The sequence below is a fragment of the Macaca fascicularis genome, chromosome 11 (assembly GCF_037993035.2).
Source record: "Macaca fascicularis isolate 582-1 chromosome 11, T2T-MFA8v1.1".
NCBI classification, from domain to species: Eukaryota; Metazoa; Chordata; class Mammalia; order Primates; family Cercopithecidae; genus Macaca; species Macaca fascicularis.
This window is the reverse complement of record NC_088385.1, coordinates 124,226,397-124,239,429: the sequence shown is the minus strand read 5'-3', so window position 1 is coordinate 124,239,429 and position 13,033 is coordinate 124,226,397. Positions and strand designations below refer to the sequence as shown.

General features: G+C 47.7%; 1 protein-coding gene across 2 annotated transcripts in view; it reads left to right on the top strand.

Moving 5' to 3' along the window:
* The window catches only part of NOS1 (nitric oxide synthase 1), a 231,703-nt gene that overhangs the window by 175,852 nt on the left and 42,818 nt on the right, over positions 1 to 13,033 (top strand). For both annotated transcript variants that reach the window (XM_045366051.3, XM_015431613.4), the window contains exons 11-16: positions 2,059 to 2,160; positions 5,786 to 5,980; positions 7,265 to 7,350; positions 10,653 to 10,797; positions 12,092 to 12,196; positions 12,758 to 12,816. In XM_045366051.3, the coding sequence (XP_045221986.2) occupies positions 2,059 to 2,160; positions 5,786 to 5,980; positions 7,265 to 7,350; positions 10,653 to 10,797; positions 12,092 to 12,196; positions 12,758 to 12,816 (692 nt within the window). The remainder of the gene's footprint in view (positions 1 to 2,058; positions 2,161 to 5,785; positions 5,981 to 7,264; positions 7,351 to 10,652; positions 10,798 to 12,091; positions 12,197 to 12,757; positions 12,817 to 13,033) is intronic.

Sequence of the window (13,033 nt, the reverse complement as noted above, 5' to 3'; positions counted from 1 at the left end):
CTTTATATGTATTTATGGAAAGCAGCAACAAATTTCTTACTTCCCGCAAATGTGTCGCTGATAGAGACCCCAAGCAGAAACTAATGCCTCAGCCTCGAAGAGTGAGTTAATAAGTCTGCTCTCTGATTTCTGTTTACATTTCAGTTGCAAAGAGTAGTCTCCGGGTAATTGAAATGAGCCTCTCTCCCACCCGACCCTCCAATTCCATCTGCCATGATGTACAAACGTTGACAGCTGGGTCTGGGAGCAGTTTACCCAAACCCAAGAAATTGCTGCATTCTAGTCCCATAATGAGACCTGGGTTCCCACCAGTGACTAGTATTGACAGAGGAAGTGAAAAGCAGGGATTTAATTAATGCACTTGCTATTGGGTCTTCCCTGCTCCTGACACCAGCTCCTGCTTCTGCCTTAGCTGTAACACGCATGTCATGAGTTCCTTTCTTTGCAAGTAATTTTACTGAAGGCATCAGCTGCTTGGAGAGCAGCTCCAAGGTCTTAGATATTAGGCATCTCCCTGGGCTCCAACTCTGAGGCTAGCTGGTTCTGCGGACACTGGACATGTCCAGGCACCTCTCTGAGCCTCAGTTTCCTCATCTGTCAGATGGAGACTGGCAGGGGCCTCATGAGCTCAAAGCACCCACGGCCTAGATGCTAGGTCGTGACCACTCTAGGGGTAGAGTAGGATGGATGAAGAGCTTTTCCTACTAGAAAGCAGATGATGCACTCGCAGACCCACATCTCTGTTAAAATGTTCCAAGGGCTGGGTGCAGCAGCTCACGCCTGTAATCCCAGCACTTTGGGAAGCTGAGGCGGGTAGATCACAGGGTCAAGAGATCGAGACCATCCTAGCCAACATGGTGAAATCCCATCTCTACTAAAGTTACAAAAATTAGCTGGGTATGGTGGTACGCACCTGTAGTCCCAGCTACTTGGGAGGCTGAGGCAGGAGAATCACTTGAACCCAGGAGGCAGAGGTTGCAGTGAGCCGAGATCACGCCACTGCACTCTACCCTGGCGACAGAGCAAGACTCCATCTAAAAAAAAAAAAAATGCTCCAGAGATCCTGCCCCCTGTGCCTATCACGTCTGGAATAACATCCTGACTCCTTGGCCTGTCTTTCAAGATCTTGTACCAGCTAGTCCTGTCTCACTGCCACCAATTACCTCTTTCGTACCACCCTCCTCCAAGCACCCTCTGGCCTTCTTTCTGTATCTAAGATAGCCCAAGCCTCATCCCACCCCAGGGCCTTTGCTCTTGCTGCCCCCTCTGCCTAGAGCACTCCCTCCCCAGATCTGCAGATATCTGACTGCTTCTCATCACTTAGGCCTCGCCTTGCATGCTGTCTCCACAGTGGGCCTTCCCTGACTACCCCGGCTGAATTAGCCCAGCCCCTATATCCCTCTTCATCCCATTTCTTTATTTTCTTCCTAGGAATTAGCACCTACCACTATATTAAGTGTCTCTCTCCCCCATTAGAATACAAGCTTAATAATTAAAGGGCTAGCCAAGTCTCTAGTTTCCTGCTGCTGGTAGGTTCTCAATAAAAATTGTAACTTTTTAAATATTTTTAAATTTTTATTTCATACCTAGTCCAACAGATCAATAAAAAATTTTTGAATGATTGAGTTCATTAGTCTATGAATTCATTGATTAATTAATTAAGAAATTCTTGGCCAGGCAAGGTGGCTCATGCCTGTAATCCCAACACTTTGGGAGGCCAAGGCAGGTGGATTACTTGAGGCCAGGAGTTTGAGACCAACCTGGCCAACATGGTGAAACTCCATCTCTACTAAAAATACAAAAACTTAGCCAGGCATAGTGGCAGATGCCTGTAATTCCAGCTGCTCAGGAGGCTGAGGCAGGAGAATCGCTTGAACCCGGGAGGTGAAGGTTGCAGTGAGCCGAGATCGCACCACTGCACTCCAACCTGGGCGATAAAGTGAGACTCCATTTATAAGAAAAGAAAAGAAATTATTTCATGCCACTAGCCCTGTCCCTCTTCAATCTGAAATCCAGAGATACTCCAGCCTGTAAATCTGTGTTTCCTTCCTCTTTCAGGAAGTGGCCAAGAAGATGAACTTAGACATGAGGAAGACGTCCTCGCTGTGGAAGGACCAGGCGCTGGTGGAGATCAATATCGCGGTTCTCTATAGCTTCCAGGTAACACCAGGGCCCGCACCACCAGGGTCAAGCCTCAAATGGGAGCTCAAACCTTTCAGAGCCTTGGTGCAGAGGGTCAAGAGACCTCACTGCCAGACACCACCTTTGGGGGGATTGTGTCCATGAACATGGTCTAACTTCCATCCTGCATGCCCTCCTCTCCAGTGTGGATCTTGGGTGGGGACCATTTAATGAAGAGATGAACAGACAGTGGCAGAGGTAGGGGAGTGTTCTGTCTTGTTGCTTAGAGTTCTTTAGAATTCAGACAAGAGGCATCCTTTCTGTCTTGTCATCTCTTAGGGCCTCAGACTATCACATAACAGAGACAAATACTCTTCAACATGGTCAGAAACATATAGGCTCCTAAATGCATAAGGCTGTGCTAAATGGCATTATAGCAGGATGGCTGGAAAATATATCAACTAAGCCACAACACTTTTTTTTTTTTTTTTGAGATGGAGTTTCACTCGTCGCCCAGACTAGAGTGCAGTGGCACAATCTCGACTCACTGCAACCTCCACCTCCCAGGTCCAAGTGATTCTCCTGCCTCAGCCTCCTGAGTAGCTGGGATTATGGGTGCCTGCCACCACGCCCAGCTAATTTTTGTATTTTTAGTAGAGATGGAGTTTCACCATGTTGGCCAGGCTGGTCTTGAACTCTGACTTCAGGTGATTCACCTGCCTCGGCCTCCCAAAGTGCTGAGATTATAGGCGTGAATCACGCCTGGCCACCACAACACTTTTGAGAGCCAGAGGGGGACACTAGTAATAACTATGCCAGGACAATGGACATCAACTAGGATTCTCCTGGGCCAACCAGGAGATCTAGAGACTAGAATTTGCTCTCTATAATAGGGGCCATCACTGTCCTCTGGGGGCTTCCAGTCTAGGCAGCTAGCATAGATGCACATGAGAGGCACACACAGCCAGCAGAATGAATGTGTTAAATCAAGCCATGGAGGGTTAGGAATAGAAGCCATAGGTCCCCATGTCAGATCTGGTTGGAGTGGGTGCACTGAGGAATGTCAGAGGAAAGGGACAAGTTGAGACAGGGCAAGAAGGAAGGAGGCCACCTCCCTTCTCTCTTAACCATGGAGAATAAGGTTTCAGGAGTGTGGCATGTGGCCTGATGGACTGGTATGAAGTCTGTCAAGCCAGAGACAACAGGGATGTGATTGAGATGAGCAATGAAAACTAGCCAGGCGCTATGGCTCACTCTTGTAATCCCAGCACTTTGGGAGGCCAAGGCAGGCAAATCACCTGAGGTCGGGAGTTCAAGACCAGCCTGGGCAACATGGCGAAATCCCATCTCTACTAAAAATACAAAAAATTAGCCCGGTGTGGTGGCACATGCCTGTAATTCCAGCTACTCAGGAGGCTGAGGCAGGAGAATTGCTTGAACCCGGGAGGTGGAGGTTGCAGTAAGCCGAGATCGGGCCACTGCACTCCAGCTTGGGTTACAAGAGCGAGACTCCATCTCAAAAAAAAAGAAGATGAATAATGAAAACAGAAAAGTGTAGGAAGGGAACAAGGTTTGTGGGCACAGAGAGAAAACATTGCTTGGACAAGATGTGAATTCAAACCCATCAACCACAGCAGGCTCTGGGGCCAGCTTTCCCTGACAGCCAGTCCACCCCACCTCAGCTGGGATGTGCTTGTTTTATTTCTTAATCGACTCATCTTTATTACTTAAAAATGTATATTTTAAGATTTTATATCACCACCCTAAATGGAGAGCCAGCACTGGTTGCCATAAATATGTTAATTGTAATATTAAATAAACAAATAAGCAAACAGAAGGAAAACAAATCAAAGTTGAGCAATTCTAGCTAGATACTGCCTGAGGTTCCTCCCTCTTATTTAAAAAAAAAAAAAAAAAAAAAAGAGCGGGGCAGTGGATACAGCGGCTCATGCCTGTAATCCCAGCACTTTGGGAGGCTGAGGCAGGTGGATCACTTGAGCCCAAGAGTTCAAGGCCAACCTTGGCAACATAGTGAGACCCTATCTCTATAATAAATAACAAATAAAAAAAGAAGATATAAAAACGACCAACAAACATATGAAAAAATTGCTCAACATCACATCACTAATGATCAGGGAAATGCAAATCAAAACCACAATGTGATACCACCTCACTCCTGCAAGAATGGCCATGAACAAAAAATAACCGATGTTGGTGTGAATGCAGTGAAAAGGGAATCCTTCTACAGTGCTGGTGGGAATGTAAACTAGTACAGCCACTATGGGAAACTATGTGGAGATTCCTTAAAGAACTAAAAGTAGGCGGGGCGCAGTGGCTCACACCTGTAATCCCGACACTTTGGGAGGCCGAGGCGGGTAGATCATCTGAGGTCAGGAGTTCAAGAGCAGCCTGGCCAATGTGGTGAAGCCCATCTCTACTAAAAATACAAAAATTAGTCGGGCAGTAGTGGCATGCGCCTGTAATCCCAGCTACTCAGGAGGCTGAGGCAGGAGAATCACTTGAGCCTGGAAGGTAGAGGTTGCGGTGAGCTGAGATTGCGCCACTGTACTCCAGTCTGGAGGACAGAGTGAGACCCGGTATCAAAAAAAAAAAGAAAAGCAAAAAACAAACAAAAAAAAAACCTAAAAGAAGTCATTATACAAAAAAGATACTTGCACACACATGTTTATAGCAGCACAATTCGCAATTGCTAAAAATGTGGAACCAATCGAATTCATGGCATTCGCAGCAACCTGGATGGGAATGGAGACTGTTATTCTAAGTGAAGTAACTCAGGAATGGAAAACCAAACATCGTATGTTCTCACTCATAAGTGGGAGCTAAGCTATGAGGATGCAAAGGCATAAGAATGACACAGTGGACTTTGGGGACTAAGTGGGGAAAGGTGGGAAGGGGTGAGGGATAAAAGACTACAAATTGGGTGCAGTGTATACTGCTCAGGTGATGGGTGCACCAAAATCTCACAAATCACCACGCATGTAACCAAATACTGTTCCCCAAAAACCTATAAAAATTAAAAATATAAAATATAAAAATTAAAAATATAAAAAGAAAGAAAAGGGCCGGGCACGGTGGATCACGCCTGTAATCCCAGCACTTTGGGAGGCCGAGGCGGGTGGATCACGAGGTCAGGAGATCGAGACCATCCTGGCTAACATGGTGAAACCCCATCTCTACTAAAAATACAAAAAAAAAAAATTAGCCAGGCGAGGTGGTGGGCACCTGTAGTCCCGGCTACTTGGGAGGCTGAGGCAAGAGAATGGCGTGAACCCAGGAGGCAGAGCTTGCAGTGAGCCGAGATCGCTCCACTGCATTCCAGCCTGGGCAACTGAGCAAGACTCTATCTCAAAAAAAAAAAAAAGAAAGAAAGGAAGAAAAGGGTGTGGGGTGGGATGGGAGAGAGGAAGATTGGCAAGATCGACAAGAAAGGTGTTAAAGATACAGAAGCACCCAACGAAGACTTTCTTCTGGGTCTAAGTAGAAGGACTAGACAAGAAATGCAAAGAGAATCTCCATTTCACTTCACACTGTTCTAAACCATCTCAGGGACCACCCTTTGGGAAATGCTGCTCTTTGGGGGAGGAAGTCCCAAAATACCCCAGCTTCTCGTACCTCCTGACCCATGTCGCCTCTCCTCCCACAGAGTGACAAAGTGACCATTGTTGACCATCACTCCGCCACCGAGTCCTTCATTAAGCACATGGAGAACGAGTACCGCTGCCGGGGAGGCTGCCCTGCCGACTGGGTGTGGATTGTGCCCCCCATGTCTGGAAGCATCACCCCTGTGTTCCACCAGGAGATGCTCAACTACCGGCTCACCCCCTCCTTCGAATACCAGGTCCTTCCCTGTCCCTGCCTCTTTTCATATTAAGTGTCCTGTATCTGGTGTGTGTGTCACATTTAGGCTCATTTCAACCCAGGCTAGCGCTCTGGACACCCAATAGCCACATGTGGCTGGTGTCTACCATAGCACGGGTCTAGCTGAAAGAACAAGAGAGACAATATGAGTCCAGCATGATGGCTTATGCCTATAATCCCAGTGATTTGGGAAGTTGAGGCGGGAGGGTGGCTTGAGGCCAGGAGTTTGAGACCACCCTGGGCAATATAGTGAGACCCCATCTCTAAAAAAATTTTTAATTAGCAGTCTGGGCATGGTGGATCACACCTGTGATCCCAGCACTTTGGGAGGCCAAGGCAGGTGGATCACCTGAGTCAGGAGTTCGAGACCAGCCTGGCCAACATGGCGAAACCCCATCTCTACTAAAAATACAAAAAATTAGCCTGGCATATGCCAGCTACTCAAGAGACCGAGGCAAGAGAATCGCTTGAACCCAGGAGGCGGAGGTTGCAGTGAGCTGAGATCAAGCCACTCAACTCCAGCCTGGGCAACAGAGTGGGACAGAAAGAAAGAGAGAAAGACAGGGAGAGGGAGAGGAGGAGAGGGGGAGGACGAAGAAGGGGAGAGGGAAAGAGGGTACAGGGAGAGAGGGAGAGCAGGGAGGGGGAGAGGGAGAGAGGGAGAGAAGGGGAGGGAGGGAGGGAAGGAAGGAAAAGAAGGAAGAAAGGGAGGAAGGAAGGAAGGAAGGGAAGAAGGAAAGAAGGAAGGAGAAAGAAAAAGAAAGAAAGAAAAGAAAGAAAAAAGAAAGAAAAAGAAAGGAAGGAAGAGAGAGAAAGAGAGAAAATTAGCTGAGTGTGGTGGCACACCCTGTATAGTCCCAGCTATTTGGAAGGCTGAGGTAGGAGGATCCCTTGAGCTAAGGAGGTCAAGGCTGCAGTGAGCTATGATCACACCACTGCACTCCCGCCTGGGCAACAGAGTGAGACCCCTGTCTCCTAAAAGAGAGAGAGGGATGAAATGAGAGTGAGTAGTCAGGGGTCACAAGAAGAGAGTTTGAGAGGGACTGGGGGCGGAGGGGAAAGAGCTAGCAGAACACTGCCAAGGCCAGACCACCCACTGGGCAAGGACAGCCCCCCCCACCTGCATCCCTACCCCCATGGTGGTCACCAGTGGGCAGAATTCTGGGTCAGGCAGTCACAAGCCCCAGGGGGTCCTGAGCATCCCCAACAGGAGCCAGATGCCCTCACTGCAGTGAGTGACCGTAGCCCTCTCCTCTCTTCCCAGCCTGATCCCTGGAACACCCACGTCTGGAAAGGCACCAACGGGACCCCCACAAAGCGGCGAGCCATCGGCTTCAAGAAACTGGCAGAGTAAGTTTCCTGCAGTGGGCGGGTGGGGTGGATGTGCGCACAAACTCAGAGAGCCCAGAGAAGGAGGCTGGGCAGACTCCTGTGCCTTCTGACCTCTCCGTAGGATATGATTTATTTGTCTTCTCCAGCCACCTGTGCCTTCTTTGCCTCTGAGTCTGAGCTGTGAATGTCGTTCCAACTCTTCTCCTTCTCAGCCTCACTTTCCTCATCCCAGTTTCCTAAATTCTTGTCCTGGGGCAATAATAATAGAAATAGTAATAGTAATACTTTGATTTTCATGGTTGCCAGTTTCCATGATGGAAATATTCCCACTATGACCAATTTCTTTTTTTTCTTTCTTTCTTTCTTTTTTGGGATAGGGTCTCACTCTGTTCCCCAGGCTGGAGGGGTCTCACTTTGTTGCCCAGGCTAGTCTCAAACACCTGGCCTCAAGCAATCCTCCTGCCTCAGCCTCCCAAAGTGCTAGGATTACAGGCGTGAGCCACAGCGCCTGGCCTAGAAAGTCACTGAACCCAGAGTAGGGAGGAGCTGGAGTTAGTCGGCTCCAGCACACTACTGCCTGGAGAGCACCCTCGTTCAGAGCTGACCCCTAATTTTACTCATTCGTTCGTTGACTCGTTCATTCATTCATTCATTCATTCATTCATTAGCTGGGTGTTGTGGTACACGCCTATAGTCCTAGCTACGCAGATTCTGTGCCAGGCACCATGTGAGGCTTCAGGGGGATCATGGCAAGCTAGACAAACGCTGTCCCTGCTGTCATGAAGCTCACAGCCATTCCTTTGTCAAAGAACCAACAAATACAGTAAACATGGCAGCTGTGGAAGGTACCATCGAGGAATGGTTCCTGGAAGTAATAATGGTTCTCAGAGTTTGGGAGGTCAGGGAGGGCTTCCTAGAGGAGGTGACAATTGAGCTAAAGAATGAGATGAACAAAGTTTAAGCAAAGAGGGGCAGGAAGGGGGTTATGGCCTGAGACTACTGAGGAGTGATTTTCCTGAATCATGCCTGACCAGCCAGGGAACCAGCTGACAAGTAGGGTAGGGTTAACTAAGTTGATTTAATGGGGATGCCAGCCTTCTGCCCAAATAAAGAGAACCCCACTGATCCACTTACAAAAGATCGCTGTTTGGAGCTAACTTTTTGTCAGAAGACACTACTCTCTTTCCTCAGCTCCCTCAGGTCCAGAATTCTCTATGTATGATAACTAGTTGTACAACAGGTATCATCTAAGCCTTGGGTCCAAGAGACAAGACACTGACTGGTCTTGCACAGACCCAAACCTAGGTCCTGGTTCCATTAATAGAGCCCATAGAATCAATCAATCAATCTCTCTCTCTCTCTTTCTCTCTCTCTCTTTTCTTTTTCTGTTTCTGTCTCTTCTCTCTCTCTCTTCTCTCCTCTCTCTCTCTCTCTTCTCTCTGTCTTCTCTCTCTTCTCTCTCTCCTCTTTCTCTCTCTCTCTTCTCTCTCCTCTCTCTCCCTCTTTCTCCCCCTCCCTCCCTCCATCTCTCTCCTTCCACCCTAATCCCATCCCCCAGCCAAGCAAGAACACATCAGCAGCCACCATTTCCCTAAAAAGAACATCTCAGATATTCTCAGGGAAGGCACTTGTTGGCTTCAGTTCAGCTCCACTGTCTCTGGGGGAAAGGGGAGGGAGAAATCTAAAACATTAATTGCACTATTGAGTTTTGGGTAGTAACAATGGGAATTAATTATAGATGCATCTTTATGCTCAAATTATTCAAAGGGAACCCTCCAGGTACCTTTTATTCCTTTCTGTTTCTTCCCCTTAGCTAAGTCTTCCTGCAGCGTGGGCGGTTTCCTTGATTCTAAAAAATAATGAACTTAACGCCGATAATCCCAGATGGGGGAAAGTTAGCAACTTGTCTGCAATGAGATTTCTAGTTACAACAGGGAGGCTTGTTCAGGAGTCGAGCGCAGGTATTTCTGAGCCTCTGGCCTGTCTGCTACGTGCCCCCGGAACTCGCCCTGCCCCGTAGAGCAAAAGGAAGAGACACTGGTTTGAGCTTTTCTGTTTAGCTAGAAAGAGGCTGGATTTGATGTTCAGACTCCCCAGGGTCTCAGTGGCAGCATCTTTTAAAATTCATAACTTCTTTTATTTTTTTTTTATAAAGACGAAGTCTCGCTATGTTGACCAAGCTGGTTTCAAACTCTTGGCCTCAAGTGATCCTCCCGCCTCAGCCTCCCAAAGTGCCAGGATCACAGGCATGAGCCACTATGCCTATCCCATAACTTCTTTTGATAGATATTTATTTAGTGCCTATTGGGTATCAGGCTCTGTGCAAGACCCTTGGCATGCATTGCTGAATAAATCAGACCTGGTCCTTCCCTTGTGGACCAACAAACCTCTAAAATCCCATCAAACTCAATGCCTGGTGACTTATTCGTGATTCATTTCTGTCTGTCTTTCTCTCATTCACACATGTGCATACACACATTAGAATATGAGCCCCATGACAGCTGCATGCCATAGCTATGTTCTCTATGGTCTCCAGTTCCTGTAACAATACTGACACATAGTTAGGCACTTAATATTTGATGAATGAAAGAGAGAGGAAATGGATGAACGATCATCTTTTGAGGCAATACTCGGCACACTAAGGTTCTTAACCTGGGATCTATCAAGTAACAAGCTAGCAAAACTTAACTACTTCTTTTAACTCATGACTAATTGCTCTGGTGGGATTTTTTTTTTTTTTCTTTTTTTTGATACAGAGTCTCACTCTGTCACCCAGGCTAGAGTGCAGTGGTGCCCAGTGGTGCGATTGCGGCTCACTGCAACCTCCGCCTCCTGGGTTCAAACAGTTCTCTTACCTTAGCCTCCCAAGTAGCTGGGACTACAGGCACACAGCTGCCACACCCGGCTAATTTTGTTGTATTTTAGTAGATACGGGGTTTCACCTTGTTGCCCAGGCTGGTGGCAAATTCCTGAGCTCAGGCAATCCATCTGCCTCGGCCTCCCAAAGTGCTGGGATTACAGGCATGAGCTACTGCGCCCAGCCTCTGGTAGGATTTAATAAAGGATTTAATATCCAGCATTATCTCTAGAGAAGTTAAAAAAATAAAATAAAATAAAATAAAATAAAAGGATTCAATAATATGGTGCTTAAACACAAGGGCTTCGAATGCCTCTGAGGAAACCCCTGAAGTCATCAAAGATCAAGAGAGTTCTCTTCTGTTATATTTCATGGATCCTGGTTCTTGCACAAAAGTCCCAATCCAGCATCTTCTCTCCCCTTTTCTGTTTCCCATTTCTCATCTCCATCCTCTTCCCTCCAGAGCTGTCAAGTTCTCGGCCAAGCTGATGGGGCAGGCTATGGCCAAGAGGGTCAAAGCAACCATCCTGTATGCCACGGAGACAGGCAAATCGCAAGCTTATGCCAAGACCTTGTGTGAGATCTTCAAACACGCCTTTGATGCCAAGGTAGGTGGGGGGTAGCCCTAGCTCCGCCAGCTTCTCATGGTAAATTAAGGCGGCAAGGGGAGAGAGGGAAGTCAACAGAGAAGAAGCCTTTGGCAAAGGATGAAAGCACAACTGACAATGCCTATCAGCTCACACGCACGTTGGTATAAATTTCAGGGGACTGTGATATCCCTCTCCCCATGAGTCCAGGAGTCACAAAATGAAATTCCCTTCTTTAGTGCAAAATGTTAGAGGGTTTATAAGAAACCATTCTGAGGTCAGTTTGGGAAGCTTTGCCTGAAGTACAGCTCAATGGTTTTCATTGCTGTGGCAGGACTTCCCAGAGCCTGTAATCTATAAGCATGTGTTCTAATCTCCAAAAGAGGCGAGGATAGAATATAGACGTTTCCCAAACATGTTTGATCGTGGATCACTTGTTTTCATGGAGCATCTCAGGAGACTGGGATTTTCTAGAACCTATTTTGAGAAATGTTGCTCAGACGGTGATGAGACACAGGGCAATCATCTTTCCAGAAGGCAGATATCTCAGGCTTGTTTGGTCAGGTGCTCCACGCTGCTTGCGGGAGGATTAGAGAGGAGGTTGAGAAGACTTAGTCAGCTCTAGCCAGATCATTCCCAACCTAACTGGGGTCGGGAAGAATCCAAGACCAATTGACTATAAGAATCCCGCCGGGCGCGGTGGCTCACGCCTGTAATCCCAGCACTTTGGGAGGCCGAGGCGGGCGGATCACAAGGTCAGGAGATCGAGACCACGGTGAAATCCCGTCTCTACTAAAAATACAAAAAATTAGCCGGGCGCGGTTGTGGGCGCCTGTAGTCCCAGCTACTCGGGAGGCTGAGGCAGGAGAATGGCGTGAACCCGGGAGGCGGAGCTTGCAGTGAGCCGAGATCGCGCCACTGCACTCCAGCCTGGGCGACAGAGCGAGACTCCGTCTCAAAAAAAAAAAAAAAAAAAAAAAAAAAGAATCCCAAGGGATTCCATCAAGATCTGTTTCTGTGTCTGTCAATCGCTTGAACCATTGCTCCAGACTCTCCACAATCCTTCAGGCCACAGTGACCATAGCAAGGTCCCACGCTACCAAAAAGCGTTTAGTTCTACCCACTTGAGCCCACTGAAATACTAACACCCCAGATCTTTCAGTTCTCCTTCCAAAGGAGATGACTCAAAATGACTCACATTTTTTCTTTTCTCTCCTCTTCCCCTTTCCCCATCGCTTCCTGTCTCTCCCACCTCTTTTCTCTCCTCATCCCCTTCTTCCTCTCCCCATTCCATACCTGTGCCCCGCCCACCTAGGTGATGTCCATGGAAGAATATGACATCGTGCACCTGGAACATGAAACTCTGGTCCTCGTGGTTACCAGCACCTTTGGCAACGGAGATCCCCCTGAGAATGGGGAGGTGAGATGAGCTTTTACCTGTTTAAGAGTGTGGTTCCATCATCAGGAAGAAGTGGGAGCCACAGTTGAGACTCTTCCTGTACCTGCTATTCAGTAGCAAACCCTCCCAGAGCCCAAAGCCAGTAATTTCCATTTGGATCCAAGTTATACAAAGGTTGGACAATTCCAAGTACTCAGTCTACGGGTGTCCACTAGTTAGTAAGTCCCTGGTGAAAATGTTGTCACCTAAATAAGCTGTTTGCAATCGCTGCTCCTATCATGAGCTTGATATCCCCTGATGTAGATGAGGAACGTGGGGACAATATTTTTAAGGAAGTCTCCAAAGGGAAGTTGTGTGCTGGAGGTAGGGAGTCCACATCTGTAGTCATTTAAACAGCAGGTGTATCCACTGAGTCTGTAACCCAGGCATTACTGTCCAGCCTGAGCCCCTGACCACTCCTGACATCCTGACCTCCAGGCATCAGTCTCTTCTGTGACAGCCAGGACCCCAGACGCTCAGTACCCGACCTGGCTTCCCATTTACTAAGATGTGCTAATTTCACCCATATGTTTTCACCTCCAGAAATTTGGCTGTGCGTTGATGGAAATGAGGCACCCCAACTCTGTGCAGGAAGAAAGGAAGTAAGTGAATGACCCCCTCCGATGTCACCCGCCACCCCCTGAGGGTAACTGGACATTGACTTTCAGCACCTGGGGTTCACATTTGAGTTCTGGATGGTGGCCGTACTCTGAAGTCCATTTGTGATGGGTCTTAGTTGTGAGGTGTCTGCAGTCTACTAGGGCCAATATTTTGGTTTCTGAGTCACTTACAGCCTTGTGCCTCAGTTTCCTTTTCTAT